The sequence below is a fragment of the Pseudophryne corroboree genome, chromosome 2 (assembly GCF_028390025.1).
Source record: "Pseudophryne corroboree isolate aPseCor3 chromosome 2, aPseCor3.hap2, whole genome shotgun sequence".
In the NCBI taxonomy this organism is placed as follows: domain Eukaryota; kingdom Metazoa; phylum Chordata; class Amphibia; order Anura; family Myobatrachidae; genus Pseudophryne; species Pseudophryne corroboree.
In genome coordinates this window covers 67,752,939-67,767,041 of record NC_086445.1, presented here as the reverse complement: position 1 = coordinate 67,767,041, position 14,103 = coordinate 67,752,939, and the positions used below count along the sequence as shown (strand labels likewise).

Here is a 14,103-nt window from a genome sequence, read left to right as displayed (position 1 = left end):
AGTATTCTATTGGTGTCTATGGCAGTTCCATCTCATATTCATGACCCGGATGTGTATATTTTGTTTCATTTCTATACAGAATGCTGTACAGATAATTTATTGCAGCACATAACAAATAAAGATTTCTAAAATGAATGAATTATGTTGCCTCTTTACCCAGGTTAACGCCAGAGTCGCACACATTAGCTGCATGCAGAGCCAGTGTCCCGGATACTCTTGTATTGTACTTTTGTCGCAGTAGCGATTCTTGTCAGATCTCTTCATCTACAGGGTGTTCGGAAAGTCACTGTGCACTTATGTATATTTATTAACACACACGTTTCAAATATAATACATGATGTAAACACGAATGATAATTATAAACAATGTTAAAAATGACCATAGTTATATACATAAGTGCACAGTGACTTTCCGAACAAAATATGGGGTCTTTTCATAAAGCAGTGAAAACAGTGGAGAAGTGAAGCAGTGGAGAAGTTGTTCATGGCAACCAATCAGCTGCTCCGTATAATTTTATAATATGCAAATGCTGATTGGTTGCCATGGGCAACTTCTCCACTGCTTCACTGCTCCACTGTTTTCACTGCTTTATGAAAGTGCACAGTGACTTTCCGAACACCCTGTACTACGCTTATTACAGACTCTCTGCATTAGGTCTATTTTTGGCATGTTGAAGCACTAAATTAATTAATTCTTTAGAACTGGTTAAACACACGTGCGGGGAATGGAGCAGGTGGAGGAGAAAGACCTGCAGCCAATCACTGACAGTAGCACTGATGTGAGGCTCCTGTGAAAGCTATATGAGGGATTGCTGAGTCAGGCGCACCTCCATGTGACACAAAGTCCCTACACGCCTCTCATCACTGTCTACCAGCCAAATTCAGAGAAACAGACTTATCTTTGAAGCCAAGATGAAATAACCCCATTAGCTCTCTGTGAAAAGAAACTGGCAAGTAGTCACTGTGTAGGGATACAGTTATGTGACCGCCGGTCACAAGACCGACCCCTGGATCCCACCCGCTCACAATCCCACCGGTCAGCATGCCGACCAACAGGGACTATTCCATAGAACTTGTGGCAAGCGCAGCGAGCCACTGAGCCCACAAGGGGCGTGTTGCACTTGCCCCAACCCCCCCCCCCCCCCCCCCCGCCGTCCACCTCAATGCCGGGACCCCCGCATCGGTATTGTGATAGGACATGCATACCCAACCCAGTGTGTGTATAGTGGGGGAGGGGTTAAGTCATTTATTTACAGTGGGGCAAAAAAAGTATCTGGACAGCCACCGATTGTGCAAGTTGACCCACTGAAAAAGTTGAGAGAGGTCTGTAATTTCCTTCATAGGTACACTCAGGGGTGTATCTAGGTGTCCAAGCGCCCCTGGCAAAGTAAGGGCTGGTGCCCCCTCCTCCCCCCCCCCCCACGCACATATTTGAAATAAGGAGTGTGTATCAAAAAAGGGCATGGCCTTGTGGGGAAGGGGCGTGGCCACACACTAGTACTTCCAATTAAAATTATGCCACACAGTATTACATTACACTGCACAGTAGTGTCTCTTATTTACGTTATGCCACACAGTATCACATTACACCGCACAGTAGTGTCTCTTATTCACGTTATGCCGCACAGTAGTGTCTCTTATTCACGTTATACCACACAGTATTACATTACACTGCACAGTAGTGTCTCTTATTCACGTTATGCCGCACAGTAGTGTCTCTTATTCACGTTATACCACACAGTAGTACTCCTGTAGGAAGCAGTCTATAGAATGCATGTGGGGAATGCAAATAGAAAATAGAAATGTGGATTAGAGCTAGTAAATATATTTCTATTTTTATTAGTGGAATGCGGTCAAACTGCATTCAGGATGCGACTGCAACATCTCTGTTCTCAGCGCTCCGTCGATTGGATCACATTGGCTGTAAACACCACTGCCTGATTGGCAGAGGCATTCACGGGGAGTGCGAGGGGCAGTGATGGACCACTGCGGGTACGGTGTGGGGAAAACGGGGTTGGGCCGTCTGCATTTTCGGGCCGGCTGAGTGACATCACACGCAGCCACCCCTATGGGAAAAATAGTGGCGGACCACCAGCATATGCAGGGGTCTTCCACCGTTGCTGCGACCACAATTAAATTGCGGTCGCAGTCGCTGATCAGGCCATTCAGCATGCTGGACGGCCTTGCCCTGCGATGGATGAACATCCCCCAGCATGCAATAGAAAGGGAATCTGCAATCCTTACCGACTATCCCCCACTGCCATTAGTACAAAGGCACACACATATACACTTACATACATACTGTCACACACAAAACACATACAGTACATTATGATATACAGTAGTCACACATGCAGTGTATACAAATAGTTACACACATGCACACATATATACAGTCACACACACACAGTTACACACTTATTCACATACACACACAAATACAGTAGATACTTATACACACACACAAACATACATACACATATAGTCACATACATTAATGCAGACACACATACAGACAGACTATATAGTGTTTACCCCCCTCACTGCACAGACAGGGTACACTACACTCAATGCATGTACTTCAGTAGCTCCTTGTCCTCTCCCCCTCTCCTCCATGCTGCTGGGGTGCCTGGCACTGATTGAGTGCCGTGTAGATCCGCTCCCCTGCTTCCACTTCCTGAAGGTCAATGCCGTGCAGTGCAGTCCTGTATCACCCCTCCCCTCCCTTAATCCGGATTGTACCTTGTGACGGTCTGTTAATGCCGGCGTCCAGCGGCACTGCACTAGTGATCAATCAGACTCAGGCAACAAGAGATGCTGGGAGCTGTAGTTTATGTTGAGTCTGATTACAAGTGAGGTAAGGTGCGTTGCCGCCTGACACTGGCGCCAGCACTAACAGACAGTCACCATGCCTGACAGTACTACTGGATTTTACCCCCTGGTCGTGGATGGCAATGCCGGGCGGCGCCCCCTCCTTGCCTGGAGCCCCTGGCGAGTGCCATCCTGGCCAATGGTTAGATACGACCCTGGTGTACACTTCACCTGTAAAGATCTGGGGGGGGGGGGGGGGGGGGGGAGACAGGAAATCACATTGTATGATTTTTAAACAATTTACTTGTATATTCTTGTGGAAAATAAATATTTGGACACCTACCATCCAGCAAGATTTCTGACTCTCACAGACCTGTTACTTCTTTAAGAAGCTCTTCTATCCTCCACTCGTTACCTGTATTAATGGCACCTGTTTGAACAGGTTATCTGTATAAAAGACACCTGTCCACACCCTCAGTCAGACTGCTATCTCTCCACCATGGCCAAGACCAGAGAGCTAAGGACACCAGGCACAAAATTGTAACGCTGCACAAGGCTAGGATGAGCTACTCGGCAAGCAGCTTGGTGAGAAGAGATCAACTGTTGGCGCAATTATTAAAAAATGGAAGAAATACAAGATCACTGACAATCTCCCTCGACCTGGGGCTCCATGCAAGATCTCACCTCGTGGGGTATCAATGATCTTGAGAACAGTGAGGAATCAGCCCAGAACTACATAGGGGGACCTGGTCAATGACCTCAAGAGAGCTGGGACCACAGTCACAAAGGTTATCATTAGTAACACACTACGTCGTCATGGATTGAAATCCTGCAGCGCCCGAAAGGTCCTCCTGCTTAAGCCAGCACATGTCCAGGCCCATCTAAAGTTTGCCAGTGACCATCTGGATGATCCAGAGGAGGATTGGGAGAATGTAATGTGGTCCGATGAGAGCAAAATCTAACTTTTTGGTATAAACTCCACTCGCAGTGTTTGGAGGGACAAGAATGATGAATGGCATCCCAAGAACACCATACCCACTATGAAGCATGGGGGTGGGAACATCATGCTTTGGGGCTGCTTCTTTGCAAAGGGGACAGGACAACTGATCCGTATTAAGGAGAGGATGAATGGGGCCATGTATCGTGAGATTTTGGGCAAAAACCACCTTCCCTCAGTATGAGCATTGAAGATGGAACGTGGCTGGGTCTTCCAGCATGACAGTGACCCCAAACACACCGCCCGGGCAACTAAGGAGTGGCTCCGTAAGAAGCGTTTCAAGGTCCTTGAGTGGCCTAGCCAGTCTCCAGACCTCAACCCAATTGAAAATCTGTGGCGGAAGTTAAAAGTCCGTGTTGCCCGGCGACAGCCCCAAAACATGACAGATCTAGAGAAGATCTGCATGGAAGAGTGGGCCAAAATACCTGCTACAGTGTGTGCAAACCTGGTCAAGAACTACAGGAAACGTTTGACCTCTGTAATTGCCAACCGAGGTTATATTACAAAGTATTCAGTTAAACTTTTTGACTGTCCAAATATTTATTTTCCGCAAGAATATACAAATAAATTGTTTAAAAATCATACAATGTGATTTCCTAGATTGTTTTTTTCAGATTCTCTCTCTCACAGTTGAAGCGTACCTATGATGGAAATTACAGACCTCTGTCATCTTTTTAAGTGGGTCAACTTGCACAATCGGTGGCTGTCCAAATACTTTTTTGCCCCACTGTACTTTGAGTTGCATGCTGGATTAACAGCTATAGGGGACATGTACTAAGCAGTGATAAAAGTGGAGAAGTGAGGCAGTGGAGAAGTTGCCCATGGCAACCAATCAGCATTGGCGTAACATTTATAATTTGCATACTATAAAAGTATACATAGCAGCTGATTGGTTGCTATGGGCAACTTTTCCACTGGCTCACTTCTCCACTTTTATCACTGCTTAGTACATGTCCCCTATATATATTTTTAGTCACGGCTTCGTACATCTCGTGTTTTTCCTCCTTTCACACAGTGAAATGTATTCAATTACTGCGAAATTATAGGATTGTCCTACAAATGGCCCAGCAGGTAATAGAACGTATGCTTATTAGACAGGTAACAGATGCTCTTTCTCACCTCCGCCCACTCTGTTGATCCCAGCAGTCCGAACTCTTCCGCATCCCAGCTTGCAAAAATAATGGTTCTTCTGGGCCTCCAGCCTGAAATAATAACAGACAGAGCCGGATTAATAACAGGGCGAGCAGGACAGGCACCCCTACAGCACACACAGCTCCACACTGTGGCATATGTAAACTGGGTGTAACATAAGGTGAACCGGGGGAACTACAGTGTGTTAAATACGTTTGTGGTACTGGGAGTATTTACACATTACACTTTACCGCCAGCATATCATACTGAGTATTTAATTGCTGGGGCACCACAAGTTAGCTGCCCTGGGGCCCTCACATACCTTAATAATGAAGACTGAGCATCAGGACAATCATTTCTTAAGGGGGGTACACACGGAGAGATGTATTCCTTAATTTCTAAGCAATCTGACTAGAATGCTTAGAAATTAAGCACGGATCTCTCTCTGTGTATGCCCCACAGCGATAGCGATGCGCGGCCCCGCGCATCACTATCGCCGGTGCTAGATTGGCCTGCACAATCTAGCACATCGCTCATTTCACCGCCAGGTATAGTGAGCCCCCCTCACTCAGCACACATCGCATTGTGTGCTGAGCGATCTGTGCTAGATAGCTCAGCACACATCTCCCAGTGTGTACCCCCCCCCCCCTTTAGGGAAAAAGTTCAGAAACCTTGAGCAACCAATGAGATTTTTTATTGGTCTGACAGATAAAGAGCTAATTTACATTGGTTGCTATGGGTTACCAGATATTTGTTTATAAATAATGATCATTAACAAGACACAATGAAAAATGATCAGCAAATCTGAAGCCTACTTAACTTCTAGGAACAAGCTATCAGTTTACCAGGAATTAGTTATATAACTAAAAACGTGTGGTTCTGAATTTAGGTCAAGTCAACAGGAAAGTCAACACCATCGGCCCACAGGACAGCTGCCACCTCCACCATCGGCCCACAGGACAGCTGCCACCTCCACCATCGAACCTCAGGACAGCTGCCACCTCCACCATCAAACCTCAGGACAGCTGCCACCTCCACCATCAAACCTCAGGACAGCTGCCACCTCCACGTTCGGCCCTCATGACAGCTGCCACCTCCACCATCGGCCCTCAGAACAGCTGCCACCTCCACGTTCGGCCCTCAGGACAGCTGCCACCTCCACGTTCGGCCCTCAGGACAGCTGCCACCTCCACGTTCGGCCCTCAGGACAGCTGCCACCTCCACGTTCGGCCCTCAGGACAACCGCAGTCACCACCATCAGCCCCACAGGACTGCTGCCGGGATCAGTACGAAATCCCGCTGGCCGGGATCCCGGAGGTCGAAATACCGACACCGGAATCCCAACCAGCACAATCCCGACAGGGGTGGCGAGCGGAACGCTGCCCCTTGCGGGCTCGCTGCGCTCGGCACACTATTTTATTCTCCCTCTATGGGTGTCGTGGACACCCACGGAGGGAGAATATGTCGGGATTGTGCCGGTCGGGATTCCGGTGTCGGTATTTCGACCGCCGGAATTCCGTCCGGCGGGATCTTGACCGCATCCCCTGCTGCCACCTCCACCATCGGCCCACAATCTGCTTGCAAAGTCTCACGGAACACTGCGTATGGGCTTATATACGTATTTAGCTACCAAATGATCTGCTTATCTACCAAGTACAATAGATCTGCGCTCCAGTGGATAAACTGTAATGGGAATGGCAGAGTAGCAGCAGTCAGGCTCTGCTTATTGAGTAGAACAGAAGCACTATACCCTGGCTTTGTGTAACATGAAAGATCTGCAGCAGAGATAGGACTGTAACACGAGTATATTTACACGGTCGATGCGATGTGCCTTTACAGGACAGGCGTTCTGACTTTTGTTTGTTCCAAAACATGCTGATGCATTCATATACTAAAACATCTACAAATCAATATGCAGAAAGTGACCATCGTTCATTGTCTACAAGATAAATAAGATAATCTGCCAGCGTCAAAGCTATTAACACTTCCTCACCCACTTCACCAGGCTCTGGAGAGACGCTATGGATGGAGCTTCTTTCAGGTTATTCTACTATACTGTACATATTTTATCATCTACGGGAAAATACACCCACACTGCACATTATAAGGGTATTAGAAGTCACCAATGTCCTAATAGCTCACATCACTTCATCAGCCAAGCTGCAGCTCTTTAGCATTGGCCTATGGGGATATTAGCAGGAAAAGGAAATCGGTCAGAGAATGTTGCCGATGGCAACGGCTACGGTTGTGGTTCTGAGCAGACAGATCCGGGAACCTGTTTCCAGATTACCGCAGGGAAGCGAGTCAGCAGCCCCAGGGATCTAGTGCTAGATCAGTGCTGTGGGTACCTTCCGTGCCGAGATGCCACGATACATGCATGTCAAATTTCATTACAAGATTTACCTGTTATAATTTTCGGCAGTATGAAAATTTTATTCTCAATTGTAATTTGCAGACATTTTTAAATCTCACTAATTTCAGAACAATTATAGCCACTATATTGCTAAAGGTGATGGAAACTGATTATTGCATTATACAATCAACGGTCAAAAAATAATTATCCATTTGCCCCGTTTTAGAGATCTTAAACAAAAAGTTTTATTTAAATGAATTCCGTTATTCAATTAAAGTGCAAATACCAACATAAAAGGTAAAAGTTTAATGTGCTGAGAAAAGGGACCCGTTTCATTGTATCACCACTATTTCCAATATGTTAGATTTTTAACCCTCATTAAAAAGTTAAGAAAGAAAGTTGGTCAGCGAAGGGGAAAACAAAAGAGAATTAATCTTTAAAAAAAAATGAAAGGGTTTGCAGAGGCTATTATAGCTTGAGGTTATTATACAGTATCTTGAGGTTATTATATCTTGAGGTGTGGCATGAACAAACTACACTATTCCATACACAAACGTCCCACAAAAAAAATACCATTTGATAAACACGGTATATATAGTGTTAATAAAAGGTGCACTGTGCTGGAGGCTATTTATAAACAATATAATAAAGATAGCCAACAAATCTGGGTTAAGGGGGGTATACACATGGAGATGTGTGCTGAGCGATCTATTAGGCCCTACACACTGGGCGATCTGACTGCAAGATATGAACGATCTCGTTCATTAATGAACGAGATACCGTTCATATCGTGCAGTGTGGAGGCACCAGCGATGAACGATGCGCGGCCCCGCGCTCGTCCATCTCTGGTGCCCCGTCGACTGTGCATGCAGGCCAATATGGACGAGGTCGTCCATATTTGCCTGCACTTGTATGGAGCCGGGTGACGGGGGGAGTGAAGAAACTTCACTCCCCCCGTCACTGCCGCCAGGTCGCCCGTCTGCCGTATCGGCGGCGTATCACCGTGTCTGTAGGGCTCGTAACACAGAGCGCACAGCACACATCCCCCCCCCCCCCCCCGTTCAGCACACATTGCGATGTGTGCTAAGCGGGGGGGGGGGGGAAGGATGCTCATTTCATCCAGCTGTGAAGTGAGCGATGTACTAGATTGTGTTCGCATGCAGACCACTCTAGTACTGGCGAAGCCCCTGCGCATCGCTATCGCTATGGGGCATACACATGGAAAGATCCGTGCGTAATTTCTAAGCAATCTAGTCGGATTTCTTAAAAATTAATCACAGATCTCTCCGTGTGTACCCCTCTTTAGGTACTGATGCCATCATTGCAATGGGCCAGGTCACTGCTGCTATCCCATTGGTCTAGCCTGGCATAAGTTCTGATGCTACCTTAGCATAGGGCAGGTGATATTGTGAGCTACTTGTGAGATAGCGGGTTGCCTATGCACTTCTGCCTGATGCCCGTTACTGACCCAGGCTGGTTTGAACTTCAATTAGATTGCCCATTTCCTGGATTATTCTTGCCCTGAACCCAATACTTTGATTTCTGCCCCAACCACTTGCCCTGTACCTGGATTATGCTTCAGTCTCAGCCCTTGTCTGTCATTTCATGTTGACCAACACCTGCCAGTTGTCCTCTAAAGCCAGTATATGAATGGTGTAAGCCAGAGGTCCTCAAACTCGGTCCTCGGGGGCCCACACAGTGCATGTTTTGCAGGTCTCCTCACAGAATCACAAGTGAAATAATTAGCTCCACCTGTGGACCTTTTAAAATGTGTCAGTGAGTAATTAATACACCTGTGCACCTGCTGGGTCACCTGCAAAACATGCACTGTGTGGGCCCCCGAGGACCGAGTTTGAGGACCTCTGGTGTAAGCAGTGGCAGCGCCGGGGGTTGGGATACCCAGAGCAGCCAGAACATGGGGTGTGACATCACAAAAAAAGGGGGCATGGTCTCGGCAGATCCCCTATTCTGCATCACTCCGGAGATGCTGTGCTGCCACTGGACACTAGTTCCTGCAATGCCGGCTCCTTCTGAGTGACAAGAGCCAGGCGCTGCAGTATAATGTCACACTGCAGCACCTGGTTGCTGTCACTGCGAGTAGCTGGCATTCCAGGGACTAATGTCCGGGACCTGTGGGGTGTCAGCAGTGAAGCCTGTTATCCTTCTGGTGATCCATGGTGAACACCTGACCCCCGTAAGACTCTGTCTCATTGGGTTAAATTGCACCAAGACTTGTTAAGGAAAAACATTGCATGTGGTCTATTTCATAACACCAAGTAATGTTCCAAAATACCAGGACCTTGAGTCCCTGCCGAACCAATCTTACCAACTGCTGTGCAGATACAACCATGGCTATTTTAACATATAGGCACACTGGGCAGCTGCCCAGGGCCCCACCATTCTAGGGGCCTTTAAGTGGTGGTGGTCACACAATCAGAGCGGTGAGGCAGCATTCTCTCCCAGCCTGCAGGCCACCAGAGTGCTGACAGCCAATCACGGTATGGAAGCACATGTTATGATTTTTTATAATTGGCTCCCGTGAATAGATATGTAGGGGCCCCAGTGCATTGCTTTGTCCAGGGCCTACTATGCTGTTAAAATGGCCGTGAATACAACTGTAATTAATACACAAGTACAATTAAATGTCATTTATATAGCAATTAATCTAAAGTGCAATACAATTGAGAATTTTTTTTGTTACAGAGCCACTTCAGAGTCATTTTAGGACTATTTACCATGTACCAGGTTGGTGTCTGAAGGTACCTGTTGACGTTATACAGAAGTACTAAGTATGTCATTGTGTGGCTAATTTTGCATGACTGTCATGACAAATATTGTGCAATTAATGTAAAACAAACATGTTACAGCGAACCAATAAAGTTTACATTGGTGGCAGAAGTGGAGAAAAGTATTTAGACTTCATACCCTCTTTCAACTTTTTGCCAAAACTCCTTGCAACTTCTTGAAGGACTGCTGCTCCGGTTGTTGGATCAATTCCACCAAACACCCAGGAATCTCGATGACCTCCCAAAATAATGTATCGATCTGAAGCAAATGTATGAAGGAGACCAGTTAGTAGAAGCTGATCAGAGGTATTCTAAATAAAACATATTTTAAGCAGGTCATGCCGGACTGTGTCCTAATCCATTAATTCTTCCTAGTATTCCAAGAGAATTACCAGACCACTCTTATGACCTACAAAGGCTGCATGCAAGAAGATACAGATGTGCCCTTATTATGATTTTTGCACTTTATAGCACAAGATGCATGGCGCATCTTAAATGCTCCATCATGGGTATGTCCTGGACTATGGTACTTTTACCTTAATTTAGCATTTTATTTGCCTCATAGCCATATGCAAAGTCGCTTATAAAGTACTAGGCACTTAGGACGAAAGCAGACTAGACTTGAAGAGATATCCCATTCCATCTAATCAGGATTATCCCATTCCATCTAATCAGGATTGCACTGTTTTAGCACAGATCCCTGCAAGGGAGCCTGAGTGGTTAGCCTCTCTTAAAAGTATGATTTCTCAGATTTCTACTAGGGTTGCACAAAATGAGACTGCAACTCAGGTTTTACAAAACCCTATGGTAGTTTGGTCCGGTTCTGTTCCCTCAGGGCCCCCTAACGTACGCTCTCAAAAACGTGCTCTTGCCCAGATTATGCAGGATGACACGGAAACCGATTCTGACACGACATACGGTGATGGGGATGTGCTGCGGGGGGCAGCATCTCTTGCAAAAGGGGTGCAGTTGATGATTGAGGATATTAGAGCCATGTTGAATATTGCTGATACAACACCTGAGCAGGTTGAGGCGGCTTACTTCACTGACAATAAGAATGCCTCGCTCACCTTCCCTGCGTCTAAGGAATTAAACGTTATATTTAAGAAATCCTGGGAAAACCCTGAGAAAAAATTTCAGATCCCTAGAAAGGTTCTGGTTGCTTTTCCTTTTCCTGAGGAGGATAGGAAAAAATGGGAAAACCCACCCATAGTGGACGCGTCTGTTTCCAGACTCAAAAAAGGTGGTTTTACCGATCTACCGCGTTAAAAGAATCGGCTGATTGCAAAATTGACACTACGCTCAAATCCACATACACGGCTTCAGGGGCAATATTACGTCCTACTATTGTCTGTGCATGGATTTCTAAAGCTATAGTAAAGTGGTCAGGCACGTTACTTGAAGATTCAGATACAATGGATAAAAGTGACATTGAATTGTTTTTACGTAACATACAGGATTCTGCAGGATTTATGGTGGAATCCATGAAAGACCTGGGTTCGATGGCTGCAGGGATATCTTCCATATCGGTCTCAGTTCACAGAGGACTTTGGCTGCGCCAGTGGTCTGCCGACGCGGAATCCAGGAGAGGTGTGGAGAACCTACCCTACACAGGTCAGGCTCTCTTTGGGGAAGCGTTGGATGCGTGGATTTCCACGGCAACCGCGGATAAGTCACCTTTTCTTCCCTCAGCTGCGCCTGCTATGAAGAAACCTTTTTCTTCAGCTGCATCACAATCCTTTCGGACTGCCAAATCAAGAAAAACCAAGCCGTCTAACACCTTCTTTAGAGGAGGTCGGGCAAAATCCAAGAAACCTGCTGCTGCGGGTTCCCAGGAACAGAAGCCTGCTTCAGGTACATCAAAGTCCTCAGCATGACGGTGGACCGCGCGGCCTGGAGGTAGGGCCAGTAGGGGCGAGGCTCAGACGATTCAGCCACGTCTGGGTGTCGTCTGGCCTGGACCCCTGGGTACAAGATATTGTGTCCCAGGGGTATAGACTGGAGTTTCAAGATCTCCCACCTCACCGATTCTTCAAATCGGGCTTGCCAGTTTTGCAGGCAGACAGGGCTGTTCTACAGGAAGCCATCCAAAAGTTGGTAGTGTCACAGGTTACTATTCGAACCTTTTCGTGGTACCGAAACCGGATGGTTCGGTGAGGCCCATTTTGAACTTGAAATTGCTAAACCCCTTTCTGAGGGAGTTCAAAATGGAGTCTCTGAGGGCGGTGATATCAGGTCTGGAGGAGGGGGAATTCCTGGTATCCCTGGATATCAAGGATACGTACTTCCACATTTCGATTTGGCCGCCGCATCAGGCTTTTCTCAGATTCGCACTGTTAGACAGTCATTTTGGAGTTCCAGGCATTGCCATTCGGCCTCTCCACAGCACCGAGGGTGTTCACCAAGGTGATGGCGGAGATGATGGTTCTCCTCCGCAGACAGGGGGTGAATATAATCCCATATCTGGACGATCTGCTATTAAAGGCATCGTCCAAGAAGAAGCTGTTGCAGTCCATTGTTCTCACGACTCATCTGCTCAGGGAACACGGTTGGATCCTGAATCTTCCAAAATCGCATTTGGAGCCGACCAGGAGGTTGTCTTTTCTAGGAATGATCCTCGACACAAAAGTGCAGAGGGTGTTTCTTCCGGAGGAGAAAGCGTTGATGATACAAAACAATGGTCCGGGATGTCCTCAAGCCAGCCCGGGTTTCGGTTCATCAGTGCATTCGCCTTCTGGGGAAGATGGTGGCCTCTTACGAGGCTCTGCAGTACAGGAGGTTTCATGCTCGGCCCTTCCAACTGGATCTCCTGGACAAGTGGTCGGGATCTCATCTACACATGCACCAGAGAATAAGTCTGTCGCCAAAGGCCAGGATTTCACTCCTCTGGTGGCTACAACTACCTCACCTTCTGGAGGGCTGCAGGTTTGGGATTCAGGACTGGATCTTTCTAACCACGGATGCAATTCTCCGGGGCTGGGGCGCAGTCACTCAGGGGGAAACTTCCAAGGAAGGTGGTCAAGTCTGGAATCCGGCCTACCAATAAACATTCTGGAACTAAGAGCCGTCTACAACGGTCTTCTCCAAGCGGCCCATCTTCTGAGAGATCGAGCCATTCAAGTACAGTCGGACAATGTAACGACAGTGGCTTACATACTGTAAACCGACAGGGCGGAACGAAGAGCAGAGCTGCAATGTCAGAGGTAACAAGAATAATCCTCTGGGCCGAAAAACATGCATTGGCGCTGTCAGCGAACTTCATCACTGGGAAGCAGGCTTTCTCAGCAGACATGATCCCCATCCAGGGGAGTGGGGACTCCATCCGGAGGTGTTCATGGAGGTAACAGATCTTTGGGGTGTATCTCAAATAGACATGATGTCTAAAACTCATAAGGAGATCAAGAGTTCAGGCAATCCTCATTGCTCCGGACTGGCCAAGAAGGGCTTAGCAGTTAGTACGCGGATCTTCTGGATTCTGGATCTACTGCTAGAAGAGCAGAGGCCTCTTTCTCTTTGGGAGGACCTCCTGCAGCAGGGGCCGTTCGCCTATCAAGACTTACCACGGCTACGTTTGACGGTATGGAGGTTGACCGCCAGATATTAGCTCAGAAGGGTATTCCGAACAAGGTTATTCCTTCCCTGATACAGGCTAGGAAAGGAGTAACATCTAAACATTACCATCGTATTTGGAAAAAATATGTATCTTGGTGTGAGTCCAAGAAGTTTCCTACAGTGGAGTTTCAACTGGGACGGTTTCTTCTCTTCCTGCAAGCAGGTGTGGATATGGGCCTGAGGTTGGGATCCGTAAAGGTCCAGATTTCGGCCCTATCCATTTTCTTCCAGAAACAGTTGGCTTCCGTCCCGGAGGTTCAGACTTTTCTGAAAGGGGTTCTGCACATCCAGCATCCCTTTGTGCCGCCTACGGTACCCTGGGATCTTAACGTGGTGTTACAGTTCCTCCAATCAAATTGGTTCGAACCTCTACCGGAGGTTGAGGTCAAGTTTCTCACGTGGAAGGCTGTCACT

At 47.2% G+C, this 14,103-nt stretch overlaps 1 protein-coding gene across 3 annotated transcripts in view; it reads right to left on the bottom strand.

The window, feature by feature from the left end:
• The window catches only part of LOC134999112 (N-acetylated-alpha-linked acidic dipeptidase 2-like), a 197,427-nt gene that overhangs the window by 73,190 nt on the left and 110,134 nt on the right, over window positions 1-14,103 (bottom strand). For all 3 annotated transcript variants that reach the window (XM_063951405.1, XM_063951406.1, XM_063951407.1), the window contains 2 exons: window positions 10,217-10,336; window positions 4,927-5,009 (listed from right to left, as the gene is read on the bottom strand). In XM_063951405.1, the coding sequence (XP_063807475.1) occupies window positions 4,927-5,009; window positions 10,217-10,336 (203 nt within the window). The remainder of the gene's footprint in view (window positions 1-4,926; window positions 5,010-10,216; window positions 10,337-14,103) is intronic.